The 14,959-nt window shown below is 38.3% G+C and overlaps 2 protein-coding genes across 2 annotated transcripts in view; one reads left to right on the top strand and one right to left on the bottom strand.

The window, feature by feature from the left end:
• The window catches only part of LOC104715608 (zinc finger BED domain-containing protein RICESLEEPER 2-like), a 5,841-nt gene extending 1,082 nt beyond the window's left edge, over positions 1-4,759 (bottom strand). The window contains exons 1-8 of the mRNA XM_019230036.1: positions 4,603-4,759; positions 4,285-4,446; positions 4,077-4,210; positions 3,830-3,955; positions 2,881-3,639; positions 2,557-2,664; positions 542-2,413; positions 6-333 (exon numbers count right to left, since the gene is read on the bottom strand). Coding sequence (XP_019085581.1) covers positions 6-333; positions 542-2,413; positions 2,557-2,559 — 2,203 coding nt within the window. The 5' untranslated portion in view covers positions 2,560-2,664; positions 2,881-3,639; positions 3,830-3,955; ... (1 more) ...; positions 4,285-4,446; positions 4,603-4,759. The remainder of the gene's footprint in view (positions 1-5; positions 334-541; positions 2,414-2,556; positions 2,665-2,880; positions 3,640-3,829; positions 3,956-4,076; positions 4,211-4,284; positions 4,447-4,602) is intronic.
• Positions 12,110-14,219, top strand: LOC104715609. Its single transcript, XM_010433002.1, has 2 exons — positions 12,110-13,270; positions 13,323-14,219. The coding sequence occupies exons 1-2, from the start codon at positions 12,110-12,112 to the stop codon at positions 14,217-14,219; spliced, it is 2,058 nt and encodes a 685-aa protein (XP_010431304.1).

Consider the following 14,959-nt stretch of genomic DNA (forward strand, 5'->3'; position numbering starts at 1 on the left):
CTTACCATTTTCATAGGCTTCAAAACCTTTTAACCAATTGCGGCAGCATATTAGTGCTTGAACATTCTTTGGGAGAAGACGGCTTCTGTACTTGTTCAAAACTCGAGCTCCAATACTAAAAGAAGATTCAGATGCTACTGTTGTGATTGGTATACTAAGGAGGTCGCAAGCCATTGACGCTAGTTCTCCATACCGTTGAGAGTTATCTTTCCAATATTTTAAAATATCCAAACTCTCATACTCTATCATGTCTATCGGCGGATCATCTAGATACATTTCCAAAGAACACTTTCCACTAGTAATAACAGTTTGTTTGCGGAAGTTAATAAAATCCTGCAAATATATAAAACTAATCTCAGTATTCAAACAAAAAAAAATTAACAAGACATGAACATTTTAAAAAAATCTGCACATTTCTCAAACAACTTAAGACATAATTAAAACAAACCAAACAGTACTTACGTAACTAAGAATTAGTTTTCATAGCCTAGCCTACGTAAAAGCTTTCATAGCCTAAGAGAGTGAGAATTTGAATACTTACATCATAGTTGCCAAAACTCCTTTTTTTTCCTTCATTCTCATCAGTTTGATGATTAGTTTCACGTGTCTCTGTAGAAGATGATGTGAAAATGGACTTATTCTCATAAGATTCAAAAAGAGTAGCAAGCTTACCACGCAAATGTTTAATCTTTATCTCAGCAGAACCCTTGTCGGTCTTTTCAAAACAATAATTGACCAGTGTTAGCTTCAACCTTGGATCAAACACTGTAGTCATTGCAAAGACATCACTAACCTCTTCCCAATACTTATCAAACCTTTCTCTCATTGGAACAATCATACTTCTGATGACTTCATCTTGATTCTGTGAATTCGATATCAACCAATTGTTGATCTTCCAAACTTGCATGAAATACAAGTTTGAAGTTGGATATGTTGAACCTGAGATCAGATTAGTGATTTCATCAAAAGGCTCCAAAAACTCACAAATCTGCTTCAATCGGTGCCATTCAGCTTCTGTAGGGTGAAACTTGTAGTTTCTCCCATCAATGACTTTGAGATTACCAAAGGCAGCTCGATACTTGAGAGCCCTATCAAGCATCTTGTATGTTGAGTTCCATCTAGTTTTCACATCCATAATCAAGCCCGCTTTCAACTGTAGACCAACTGCTTCAACACACTTTGCAAACAATACCTCACGTTTTCCAGAAGCTTGTACATATCTAATACTCTCTCTGATCTTTTCCAATGTATCACCTATATCTTTCAGGTCAATCTGAACAATGATGTTGAGAATATGTGCTGCGCATCGCACATGAAAATACTCTCCTCCACACAACAAATCATTCCGCAACATAAGCTGAGATTTCAGAATATCTTGTGATGTGTCATTGTTAGTAGCATTGTCTAACGTGATGGAAAACACTTTTTTCTCAATTCCCCAATCCTTCCACTTCTCTAGAATTTCCATTGCTATGTTCATACCTGAATGTGGAGGCGGAAAAGCATAGAAAGCAAGAATCTTGCTGTTTAATTTCCAGTTCCTGTCAACATAATGTGCTGTTAGACACATGTAGCCCTCATGAGTGATTGCAGTCCACAAATCAGAAGTGAAGCTAATCCTCCCTGGAAGGTGAGCTAATTCTCTCTTTAAATTCTCTGTCTCGTTCTCATAGAACTTGTAAACATCTGCTGCAGCTGTGTTCCGACTAATAAACTTCACATCTGCGTTCAAATACTTCCAAACTGATCTAACTCTCTCATATTCAACATAGGCAAATGGCAGATCATGCTGAATGATACACTTAGCTACCATTTCGCGAAAAACCATATGATCTATCTTCCTAGCTTGTAACTTTGCTTCAGAGTTGAGCATCATCTTACTAATATCAACTTTACTAAGCCGAACCTTACAAGTTTCCATATGACGATTGTAAGAATGTGTACCGTTCTTGTGTGAGTTGTAGGCATAGTCCCTCTTGCAGTGATTGCATTCGGCTCTGTCTTGAAGTTTTCCATTAATAGTCTTCTTAACCACTGTAAAATGCTCCCAGCAATCTGCATACTGCTTTCTCTTTGTCGGTTCTGTTGCTGTAGCTTTCCCTTTTCCTTTATCTCCTACAACATTGTCATGTAGATCATCATCATCATCAATATCAATTGCAGCTCTTTTACCAGATTTAGAGGATTGATCTCCATCAAACTTATTATGCTTTCTCTTCTTCGTTTGTGTTGATGTTGTCTTTCCTTTCTCCTGTTCAACATCATCGTCATCAATATCAATTGGTGCTCTCTTACGACAATTAGATGGCTCTGCTCCATCAAACATACGTTGTTCTTCTTCAGCATTTGCAGCATCAATTACTCTTTGAGACTCTAAGTCTATTGATCTCACATCATAAGAGTCATGTGAGTCCTTCAAAAAAAAAAAAAACAACGGTCAATCAAACAGCTAAAAGACTTGAATCTCAGATCACAAGAGTGTAAAGGATAGAGTACTATAGAGGTTTTGATAAGTAGACAAACAAAAGAACGAGTTTAAATCAATATATACCTTACCATTACGATTCACAATTCAGAGCTCTCTTATATCTCTAAGACTTTGAGGACTGGCCTTGTCGTATGTCTCGTGAAATCGTTAATGTTAGGTCAATCTTTTCTTGTCAACTAAAGCAATGAATTATGCTAAGACTTTTAGGGTTTTCAGCTTTTATACAATAGCTAAACGAGTGGTTTAAAACGACTAAATCTTCTAGTACCTAATTGGTATTTAGTTATTTACTAATAAAGTAATAATTACTAAATGTTTTAATTAACTTTAAAAGCTTCTAGATGTATTCACAGGGCTCGGTTTAAACTTTAAAACAAGCTGGACGTAGTTACCTAAAGTTTAAAACAAGCTGTCGCTCCAACCATGATCGAAGACAATGCACATGAAAGAGATGCCCGCATATTAGTTTCTTCGCATGTAGCATCACTTCTGAATATTATAAAAAAAACCAATGACATGAGAATTTCAAAGAGCAATCCGAAATTGTGCCTACTTTCAGTGGACTATAGATTCCTGTCACAATATAACTCAAACGATAATGAGAATAATATAACTCTTCATTGGTCGTTTTTAATAGGCATATCAAACGATCAAGAGATTTACATGCTTATTGTGTTTCTGGTTAATTCAAGAAAGAGTAGAAACAAATTTAGTATTTTCAGAGGTAAGTAAACTAGACGTAATGTAAAGCTTTGCGTCTCTAACTCAACTAGGCCGAACGTTCAGACATGTAATAGTTCTTATCTTTGTTTTAGAGTTAGTTATATATAAGAGGGGAATTTTCTCAAAAAAATTGCTTGCAGGCTCTAAACCAGCAAATAACTGTATGCTCTGTTATTATCTTTGTATGCTCTGTTGCAGATATGTAGACATGTAATAGTTCTTATCTTTGTATGCTCTGTTGCAAATAAATTTAGTATGCTCTGTTTCAAAACAATATATCAAATAAATTGCAGGCCCCTACCTGCCCAAAGAGAGATGCATCCGTAACGAAGGAGAAGACTTACAGTAGCACAATTTCAAGATAGAGAGCATCCTTGTGCCATAGATTCACGTACCGGTACTAGTCACCAAAATTTGCAGGCCCCTACCTGCCCAAAGAGAGATGCATCAGTAGGGTAAAAGCAGTTAATTGAAAAATCCCAGAAATAAGCTACATCAACGTGGAAAAGCAGAGAAGCATATCGCCCTATTCCATTGAAGCTACAGATAAACATAACGTAGACTTACAGTAGCACAATTTCGAGATAGAGAGCATCCTTGTGCCATAGATTCACGTACCGGTACTAGTCGCCAAAAAAGTATAAACTGGTTTCTTCTCCCATTGACCATCCATGATCATATCAGTGACATAAAAAACATACTTTCATAAAAATAGCAACAGTTGTTGTCGCCAGGATCATATACCTATAACAGAAAACTACTCATCAGATACATAATATCACAAGTCTCAATGAATTCAACAAAAGAGCAAGCCAATGTAAAGCCTTGATCAACAAAAGAGTAACAACCAAAGGAAGAAACCCACTAGAAAAGTCATGTCGAACGATAGTAATAGCAAAGAGAATCTCCATAAGCTCTCTCCAAGCTTGCTCATTCAGCCTCTCGACTTCTGCTTATCTAAGTGATCCCAAGAAGACGAATTTGACCAAATGCCAGAGACTGAACATAAGAACCAAACACATATTGAGAAGCAGCACTAAACTGATCTTTGAGGTTGATAAATAAACCGTAACTGGATAAATTACAGCCAGAGGCGCTATAAACTGATCTTTCTACTGCTGAAAGCATGATAAATTACAGCCAGAGTCGCTATAAAACTAAGGCCTGCGTATGTTCTTAGTCATACCAATCTGATGCTTCACTCTCTTGTTACCATGACTCAATATCTCAAGAACCTGACAGATGAAATAAACACCACTGAGACTTAAATTCACAATTTCTATAACTCTAGCTAGTACAATTTGAAATCATCTGACCCTAAAAATCAGTTTTAAATCTCTAATTGTCTTGTTAGTTTTAGAAATTGAGAGGACATGATAAGTGCCACTTACTCGATTAGAAGATGTAAATCTCTAATTGCCTTGTTAGTTTTAGAAGAAGATGGAAGATGTGGTCGAAAGAAAGTAGAAGAACATGGAAGACGTGATCGAAAGTGGGACTGTGGGAGTCTGGGAGACGAAGACGAAAAACGGAAGAAGAAGAAGATGGAGAATGTTCTATCGGGTAATCCGCAAACCCGCAACCCGCAACGGGTAAACCCGCTTCAATCCGCCGACCAAACGGGTCTGGCCCGCTATGCCCGCTAAAATTTGGGCTTTAATGATTAGGCCCATGCCCGCTCCGCTATGCTTCTTACTGGACTATGCCCGCGGGCATCTCAAAATAATCTCAAAATTAATCTCAAAATTACAAAACTAATAAACTAAAAGATACTGAGTTCCCATTGGTTAGTTCAGAGAGACATGGATTGGTTTTTAACTCATCATGCACCGTCGATTACATTAAATCTGACGGACATAATTGTTTTCCCGTTTTTATTTTCTTTCTCCTCTGCCTCACCTCTTCTCGACTTCTCCTCATCCATCCCTAAGATTACTTTGTATATTAGTAATTGACTTGTAATTAATATTTTGTTGGAATTGTATTTTGTTTTCTCAGTAGCTTTCATAGCCTAGTTTTTTTCGTTTCACGATTGGGAATTGACTTCTCATCAGTTCTCTCAGCAGGTTGCTAAGCCTACGACGCCGTTTCGTTTGCTTCTGGTTTCTCCATGTCTATCCGCTCCTCCGGTTGTTCATCTCCGATCTCAGATTGCCGCAGACGGAGGATATTTGACCACCACCACGAAACAAGACAGAGCAAGATCTAGATCTGTTGCCCGAAGATCCCTAAATCCGAACTCCTCTTCTAGCCACCACTATAATTGAAGATGGAAAAAGAAATCTGGAGTGCCGGTTCTAAAGGAGACGGTGGCGAAGCAAAAAGCGTGTGTTGCGAGTGGGCTCGTCGGCAAACGGAATTTGCGGCTGTGTGATTAGGGTTTTTTGGTTTGTTGATTTTAGTATCCGGTTCAACCGACATTTTGTAAACAGTTTGATTCTGTAACTCTTAACCAATTCCCGGTTTGGGTGGTTTATAAATATCAATATATCTATAATTTAAAAAAAACCTGTGAGGCTGTCGCTAAATCTATAAATATACATAATATATATATAATGAAAAGTTTAAATATATTAAATTATTAAGAAAATAACTTTTTCTTTATAGTTTTTATTTTAAATGTTTCCTCGCAAATCTGTAGCGAATTCTGCGAGGGATGTACTAGAAACGATATTGCAAGAAATTTGCTACCATTTTTATTCCTCGCAAGTTACAACGATTTTGCGAGGGATTAAATTCCCTAGCAAATATTGCGACGGATTTGCAATGTTGACCAATTTGCGAGAAGCGATTTGTGAGGGAGTAACTTTTCTCGCAAATCCCTTGCTATAGTCGTTTTGCGAGGGATTAGCTAGATATATTTCCCTCGCAAATCGATTGTTTTCTTGTAGTGAAAAAAGAAATCTGAGGGAATAGAGAGGACTTCATCTCCTCTCTATAAATCTTCCAAAGCATGAGAAGGATGAAAAGTCAAGCTTAGTGACTTTAAACAAGCTCACTTGGGAGGAAGTCCCAAAGATATCCTTCTAAATATGGCTTAAGTTTTTTGTTGTTTTGATTTCTTTTCTTTAGTGTCTTTGAATTCTAGGAATAAAAAAAAACATTAAGTGTTAAGGGGATATTTGAATGAGCTAGAGCCTATCCGATGCCAAACCTGATGGGGCACCCGATGCCCTACCCGATGCATGACTCGGATGCTGGTCCGAGCAATAGGTCCGCACACATCAACGAGCTCACTGATGAGCCAAATCCAGCAACCACTAGCGCTGAGAACAAGCCTCAATGTACATTGGGAAGCATGGAAGCTGTTGTGACGTCCTTCTTCTCCAACCCATGAGGTACCAATTTCATCCAACCTTGAATATATCATTGCATTTAGTTTAATTCTTTTTGTGTGATTCTTGGATTCTTTTCCAACTTTTATTTACACAGGGACTGTGTAATTTAAGTTTGGGGGAGGGTCCTAGAATGTATTTAACATTATGTTTTATTTTCTTATTTTTATTATTTCAAATTTTTGTACGCTAGTTTTATTCATTTGAGTCTGCATCTATGTGCATTAAAAAACCCAAAAAATTTGAAAAATTTTGAAAAAAAAAAATAGTGTTCATGTAGTTGCATTTACATAATATGATTGAGTCTAGTTTGTTTCATATAGGATTGTTGCATATGCATCTTAGGGGACAATGATTAAAACTACCTTGTTTAAAATCAAACCTTAGGATTGAAGCTATAGCCCTTAGTCACAGTTCATCGTTGCTAGATCAATCTTTGGAAAAAATGAAAAATCTTTGCTTAGACCCTTTGTGTCGATTGAATGCTTCCTCCACTTGCTTGAACATTAGAACATCTCTATATTATTGGATTTAATTTGAACTTTAATTGTTTTGCTTATGGAACTTGAATACTTGCTCATGGTAACTCTAAAACTCGAGTTAGCACTCCACTTTTTACCAATCTTTTCGTTTAACCCGATTTATATTGTCCTACCCTTGAACCCAAACCTTTCTTTCAAACCTTGTTGTGAATTGTTGAGTGAGGCCTTTTTCATTGTGTTATAGGTTGTGAAACCTTGAGAGTATTGAGAACGATAAAGAACTGCATCTTGATTTAGCTAAGTTAGATTTGAACTAGCTAATAGATTCGGTTTTGAAAGATAGGTGGTTAGAATGTTTATTTGGGGTTGGGTTGTGGAATAAAAAAAGAAGAAGAAGAGAAGAAAGTCCCTAAGGTTAGAATTAATTAGCTCTAAGTCTCTAAGTAAAAAAAAAAAAAAAAAAAATTCTTGCTATAGTCTCCTAGAAAGAAAGAAAAGGATATATATATTTATATTAGGAGTTTAGCAAAGAAAAAGAAAAAAAAAAAGAGAGAGAAAAGAGAAAGAGCTAGAAATTCAAAGTCTAAAAGTCTAAACCTTAGGGAGTAAAAAAAGGAGTTAAAATCAAGGATGTGGGTAGTTTAATTCTAGGGGGTTTAAATAAATAAAAAAGAGTGAATGAGAAAAGGGTTGATCATCAAGAGTTAAGTTTTGTTTGCCCAAATTGTTCTCAATCTAAGATAGTTTTCACGACTGTCTAGCACTCCATTTTTTGAGAGAAAACCACCTAAATAATTTGTTTGAAACCACATTTACTAAAAAGTCTTACCCTTGAAACCGATTGAGCTCGATTCACCTTCCATTTGCAAGAATTCGCCAAACACTTAATTGAATGTGAAAGAGATGTTCCTTATCTTTAGTTGGAGGTTGAGCTAGATCGATGCATGGAAATAGGCATAGAAAAATATCTGTAAGTATGTTGATTGATCTTAGCACCATTAAACTATCTTTAAGGACTATAGCTTGAACCCTTCGGTTAGCATCTTAAGGTTATGAGTCCCCACTTTCAAACCGTACCTTCTTACTTCCTTGCTAGAGGACTAGCAAGATTTAAGTTTGGGGGTCTGATAACACTCTAATTTACATATTTTTAGCATCCTTTTTTGTCCATATTTTGCATTGTTCATACCTCTAACTTAGCATTTTTAGGTCATTTACTGCAAGAATCAACTTTTAGAGCATTTAGGGTGTTGCATTTTTGCATTTGCATATTTTGGATGAAAACAGGTACTTTAGAGCCTAAAAAGAGCAAAAAGAAGGGTTAACATGTTGCAGCTTTCACAAGGAAGGAACTGGTTACATTTATAGGGTTTACACAGAAGCATCAAGAAGGAAAAAGGAGGCACCCGACCATACCACCCGATAATTGCCACATAGCACCTGGTCGAGTTCATGACAAGACCTTCAAATATCGACTCGAATGAAGATTTTACGATGGGATTCAGCTTCAGAGTTCTTCATCAAAGTTATAGTATATCGAGTTCTCTTTCCAAAGGTGGTGATTTGAAGCCAATCAGATGTGCGGTTCAAGAGTTATTCCTGTTTTAGTAAGCGTATATACATCCAGATCGAAGAATGGAACCACCCGATCACCTATCCGATCATGCACCCGAAGGGGAGCTCGAGTTCCATCTCGTGTAGCATGGTCGGATACCTGCTGATGTGGCCGCTGTTGTGGCTAGGTCAACCTGTTTCCTTATAAATACCCCCTCTTAACCCTATTTTCGGGAGCTAAAGAGGCGAGAGACGCTTCCACTCTTTTCTTAGCATTTCTTTTCATGTTTTTGTTCTTCTTTCAACTTAAATTCTGTTTACATTTTACTATTGCTTCTTTTTAATAAAACGTTTATCTCTTTCTCATCTTTATGATTATGCAATTTTTATTTGTTTCTGGGTTTATTTTCTTTGCCATGAGATCCGACTAATGTAGCAAAGTTTCTAGGGATGGGATAGATGATTTTGTGTTCTTGATCGGTTAGGATGCTTTAGTTGATTGTGAAGATTGATAGATTTCCTTCTAGGTTGGTGTTCTTAATGCTGTCAACAGACCAAAAGGTTGAGATTAGATCTAGGGCGTTTACAATACTACATGCTGAAAGGAGTAGATAAAATGCTTGATTTAGCCAATGCTAGAGGTTTACTTAGCTCTGAGTGACAAAATCAGATGAGTTTAAGTCTACTGACAATAATGAATCGTTCTTAATGCCTGCTTGATCATGTTTCTCCGACGGTAGGGAAGTGTTCAAGGTTGATTGTTGCTAGTGCGAAAGTGTGGTGACAAGGTCTTAGAGGTTCATTGTCTAGGAAATAATTGCTTGAGGCATGTAAGGCATCCGTACTGGTCTAGAACACTTAGGATTCGATTACCCCCATCCTTAGGAGCTTTCGCATCTTGATTGTTTACTGTTTTTATATCAACCCGACCACCCACCCGATCAGGTACTCGATCACCTGCATCGTGTGGTACTTCGAGTTGTTCTTTATTTTTTTTCTTTCTGTTTTCTTATTTTTGTTCACCTTAGGTTGATAGATAAAACCCCTATTATTGCTTGGCTTGACTTGCTTGTTTCTGATTGCATCATATCTGCTAGCATAACAACCATTTGGATTGATAACCCTTTGTACTACAACTGCATAGGGAATTGATACCCTGGGTGAAAACCTGTCAATCAGTTAATGTATAATACAAAAAATAGAATTTAGAAGGCTATAATGAGAAAGAGAGAGAGAGGAAGTCCCACACAATGAATTGTTAATGCGAATGATGCAATAATAAAGTGCAAAAAAGTAAACGACACAAGAAGTTTGTTAACGAGGTTCAGTTTTTCCTACTCCCAGGACCACATCTAGATTTTGATTCCACTAGAACAAGAAAGTAAATGCAATATATTCTCAAATGCATAAATCAAGCACAACCCACTTAATTCACTGCTCTGTTCTATTACATGAAATCTTTGATGTGTCTACATTTTATAGGGTTTTAACCATAGTTTTTAGGTTTGCTTTGAGTCTTTTCCTAGGTCCAAGTGTGCTTTTAGAGTCCTTTTAGTCCTTTGTGAGTCTTTACAGGTTCTAGGTGACTTTGGAAGGAATCTGAGCGTTTTGGGGGTGAAAATATGCATCTGGAGCTAAATTGGTTGAAGACTGATCGAGCTAGTCAGCATATGGAGTGAGAGCAGAAAAACATTCCGGATCGACTGATCGTCTCTCGAGATCGACCATTCCCGTCCCCAACACAACTTTTCCTTTTTCATTTTAAACCGACTTTTTAGGGTTTTATTTTATTATTTAAGCACGAGGCTTGACCTCTAGAAAAACAACTTCTACTCTACGCCGTTTTTGAGCACTTGTAAGCTTGGGAGAAGATCTCTTATCCTTTCTAACCTTTTGGTGAAGAATTCTGAACCCTATTATTTTCTCTTGCAATTTAATTATGATTTCTTCATCCTTGATTTGCTGTGCTTTGATTTCCATGTCTGAGTAGTTTCTCTGTTGGGTTTCCGGTTTCAAAAGGGGGTTTTATGATTCTCTGATTTAGGTTGTTAGATTTGGGATTGATCTATTGTGTTCTTCATCTATTGTTGTTCTTATTGCTTAAACTAGATTAGCTACCTAGCTTAAGATCTTAGGTTTAATTCATCTAGGCATCAAAAGTGTTGTTGAATTACTTGAAAGAACATAGGTAAGCAAGGTGATCCTTAGCCAACGAAGGTTGAAGTTAAGGCACCTTGTGAACAAATCAAACTTGAACTTATTGCTTGCTAGGATTGTTTAGATTCAAACGACGGTTTAGGGTTCATTCAATTCCTTGCATAGAAAACTAATGCTGCGACAGTAGGTTGGTTTTATATTTGAGATTTGAGTTCAAGAACGGTTCCTAAAGCTATCCCAATCCATCACCCAATTTCGTGATCATAACCCTTGGTTGATTCCCTGCGCCCAATACTTTCTCTTAATTTTACAAGTTCTTATTTATTTTCTGTTTTGTTTGGTTACTTGAAAAACAATCTTCTTATTGCTTTAGCTATACTCGGTCTAAATAGTTTCAAAGTGCATTGCTTGGTCTCTGTGTATTCGACCCTAAAGTACTACGACGACACCACTTGATCGTTGTTGAGTGTGCTTTGGGTTTTAATTGAACTCTGATCAATTTGGCACCGTTGCCGGGGACCAAAGGTTGCCTTTGAAATTTTAGAATTGAATTTAGTCTAAGGTATATTTATTTTTTATTTACTAATTAGTTCTTGTGTTTTTTCTCTTGTGTTTCAGGTGCATGCAAACAAGAAGCCACAAGCCTACTTATTTGCGTAATTTAAACGAAGAGTTAGCCCTACTCGAACGAGAAAACAGGAAAGCGAAAGCTAAAGCTGACAAGATGGAGGATGGACAGAATCCAGATGGTCATCAGCCTAACCCTCAAGAGGTCATTATTCCGCCTCCTCCTCCTGCACCACAAGAGCATAATGCAGCTCAGCTGAATCCACCAGCAAGACGAACTACTTTGAGGGATGAAGATGCTCACAACAGGCTATTTGTGAATCGATCTGCGATTCAACCTCCTGCTCCTGTTAGACAAGACTACGAGATTAAGAATAGTCTTATCAATTTGGTTCAGAATCGTGTATTTAATGGATTAGCCTCAGAGAGCCCTCTAGACCATATTGAAGCTTTTGAGAGATTGGCTAGTACGACAAGGTCTAATGGAGTTCCATATGATTACCTCATGTTGACTTTGTTCCAATTCTCTTTAGGAGATAAGGCTTTGAGATGGCTAAATCTCTTGGACCAAGGATCACTTACCACTTGGGAGCAGTGTAGAGCAGCGTTTTAAACCACTTCTACACTAAGTCACGATCAGCTATGTTAAGGAGCAAGATCACTACCTTCTCACAAGGTGGTATAGAGTCTTTTGTGAAGCGTGGGAGAGATTCAAGGAGTATATGAGGGACTGTCCTCATCATGGCTTTTCACAAGAGAATCTTATGAATATCTTCTATGGAGGAATTGACCAGAAATACCATATGGCACTCGATACTGCCTGCAGAGGAGATTTTTCTTCTAACACTGCCGCTGAAGCAAACCTCTTGATCGAAAACCTTGCAGCGAGTAACAGCAATCATAGCCATGAGTATGATCGTTCTATGCGTGTTGTTAGCTCCGTGAATACATATGTTATTAAGAATCTCACTGCCAAGGTAGACCTTCTTTTGAAGAGAGATCAGCAAGCTGTCAACATGTGCGACGGGCAGACGGGTGCGTATCAGCAAGTTGGAGTAAATTCAGGTTTTGAGGGGACAGAGGAGCTGAATTATGTAGGAGGACAAGGGAACTATCAGAATCATGAGTTTAGTCAGAATTATAGAAATCATCCTAATCTCTCCTACATAAGCACCAACGTTGAGAATCCTCAAGATCAAGTGTATCCTCCACATAATCAACAAGGTAACTTCCCACAAGGATTTCAGAACAGAGGTGTTGGATTTAATAGCTCAAATACCCAAGGATACCACGCTCCATCTGCAGCTCCACAAGATAACAAACTCGAATTGATGATGCAAGCACTGTTGGAGGGCCATAAGAAAAGTTCTGCTGAGATTAATGTCAAGATTGATAGCATGTACAATGATTTGAATGGGAAATTTGAGAGGTTGAGTTCACGTGTTGATTCCATTGATAAGAGAGTCTCTGCTATTTCTTCTAGCTCTAAGAACAAAGAGTCATGCAATGCTATAACACTCCATGGTGGGATCGAAGATGGGCTGAGTTGTGCTGTGATCAACTCATGCTTGGCTTCCGCAGAGACGGGATCGATCAATCCTGAGACTAGACCAGCCGGTCCCATCCATTCTGATAATTCGAGTTTGATCCCCAGAGAAGTTGGATCGACCGATCCCCCTTATAGATCGATCGATCCCGTCAATGACACAGGACCAGTTTCAAAAAGTCCCAGATCGACCGCTCCACGTCCAGACCAGTCGGTCCCTGTTGCAGGCATGGGAAAACCCAGCTCAGGTGTTCCTGATGCAGATTCCAAGGAATCACTTCTTGTGGAACCAAAGCCCTATAGGCCACAAATTCCTTTTCCAAGAAGACATGAGAAGAAACCTCTGGATGAAAAGAAGTATGGTCGGTACAAAGAAGCTATAAGTGAGTTCATCGCTGACATTCCTTTTACAGAGGCAGTAAAGCACATCTCTTTGTTTAAGAAGGTTTACAATGATGTCGTGGTTGAAGAAAAGGATTTGGTGGAAGTTAAAGGCGTTTTTGGCTCGAGAGAAGGACATTCATGCTTCATCTTTGAAAAGACTACCCAAGTTAGAAGATCCAGGAAAATTTGTTGTTCCATGCTCCATCTTAGGAGTGAACTTTGAGGATTCCCTTTGTGACACTGGATCTAGTGTGAACGTAATGTCTAAGGCTGTTGCAGAGAGGTTGGGGATTGATGATATGAAGGCTTCTAAGGTCTCTCTAAAGTTTGCAAATGCTGTCACCACGACTCCACACGGCTTCATTAATAATCTAGATGTTCGATTTGGGAATTGCTTGGTTGCTACAGATTTTCATGTTGTGGAAATGAGCAAGGGTTCTGAAATGCCTTTGATTCTTGGGAGACCTTTCCTAGCAACTGTGGGAGCAGTTGTTGACTTGCCTAATAAGAGGATCACTTTCTCTAACATTGATGATAAAGTCTTCTACAACGCAGTCACTGCAAATGAAGCTATACGCCATGACTCTTGTCTAGTTGTAGAACATGAGAAGAAGGTGGATGTCATGATAACGGGAGAGAGTGCTGATAAGAATGAGGTCAACGAAGTCCTGGATAGAGACACTCATTCTTCTGAGAAAAGGTCTAAGAGGGTTAAGAAGAGAGACAAGCCGAAGATAGAGAGAGTAATACCAGATCTTCACATAAACTTGGTACCCCAAAAATATGTTAGAGACACCATTGAGTACAAGGTGAAGTGCAAAGGAATATCTCGGCCTTTCTCTAAAGTTAAAGCCATCCTTACTCCAGAATTTAAAGAAAAAGGCCAAGAAGCAGTGGATGGTATGTTGAAAAAGACTTTGGAGCTTAAGTTGACGAATTGGAGAGCTTGTTCTGATATGAGTTCTCATCCTCCCATCACTTGACACCTGAAACCACGGTCAAGCTATAGACCTTAAACAAGCGCTTATGGGAGGCAACCATGGGGTTTGTGCTGGCTTAGGCTTACCCTTTTCTTTTTATTTGGCTTAGGATTTTGGTTTTGTTTTTCTTTTTTTTTTAGGATTTATTATGATGAAATCACGTCCGGTGTTAAGTGTTTTCAGGAATAGGTTCCAAACGCAGAAGATGCAAAGTTTTTTGTTCCAGGAGCTTCGGATCGATCGATCCTCCTTACAGATCGATCGATCCCGTTGGTTTGCTGCGGGTATCTCCAAGTTCAATAATGTTGCAGATCGGTCGATCCCACCCTGAGACCGATCGGTCCCCACCCTTGCCAACACCACTCCAACACCAGATGCGAGATCACCGGTTTTTGTTTCTTGTCCTTTCTTTTTCTTTTTCAATTTTCTTATTTTCTTTGTGGGATTTGTTCTTTTCCTGGTTTTGCTTTCACACCGGGACGGTGTGAAGTAAGTCCGGGGGAGGGATGTCTCCAAGTTACTAATGTCGTTTTCTTTGGTTGTTTCCTTTTGATTTTTCGAGTCTTTGAGTTATTCTCTTATACAAAAAAAAATTGGGAAACTATGATCATTTCTAGGAATCTTTTGCTTTGATCTAACACTCTTATGATTACTTTTGTACCTCTGATTTGGAATGAAGCTTGGAATGAACATGAGCAGTCTCAACACACCCCAAAAGACACTCGCCAAGGAGAACACTAAGT

This window comes from Camelina sativa, chromosome 9, assembly GCF_000633955.1.
Source record: "Camelina sativa cultivar DH55 chromosome 9, Cs, whole genome shotgun sequence".
NCBI classification, from domain to species: Eukaryota; Viridiplantae; Streptophyta; class Magnoliopsida; order Brassicales; family Brassicaceae; genus Camelina; species Camelina sativa.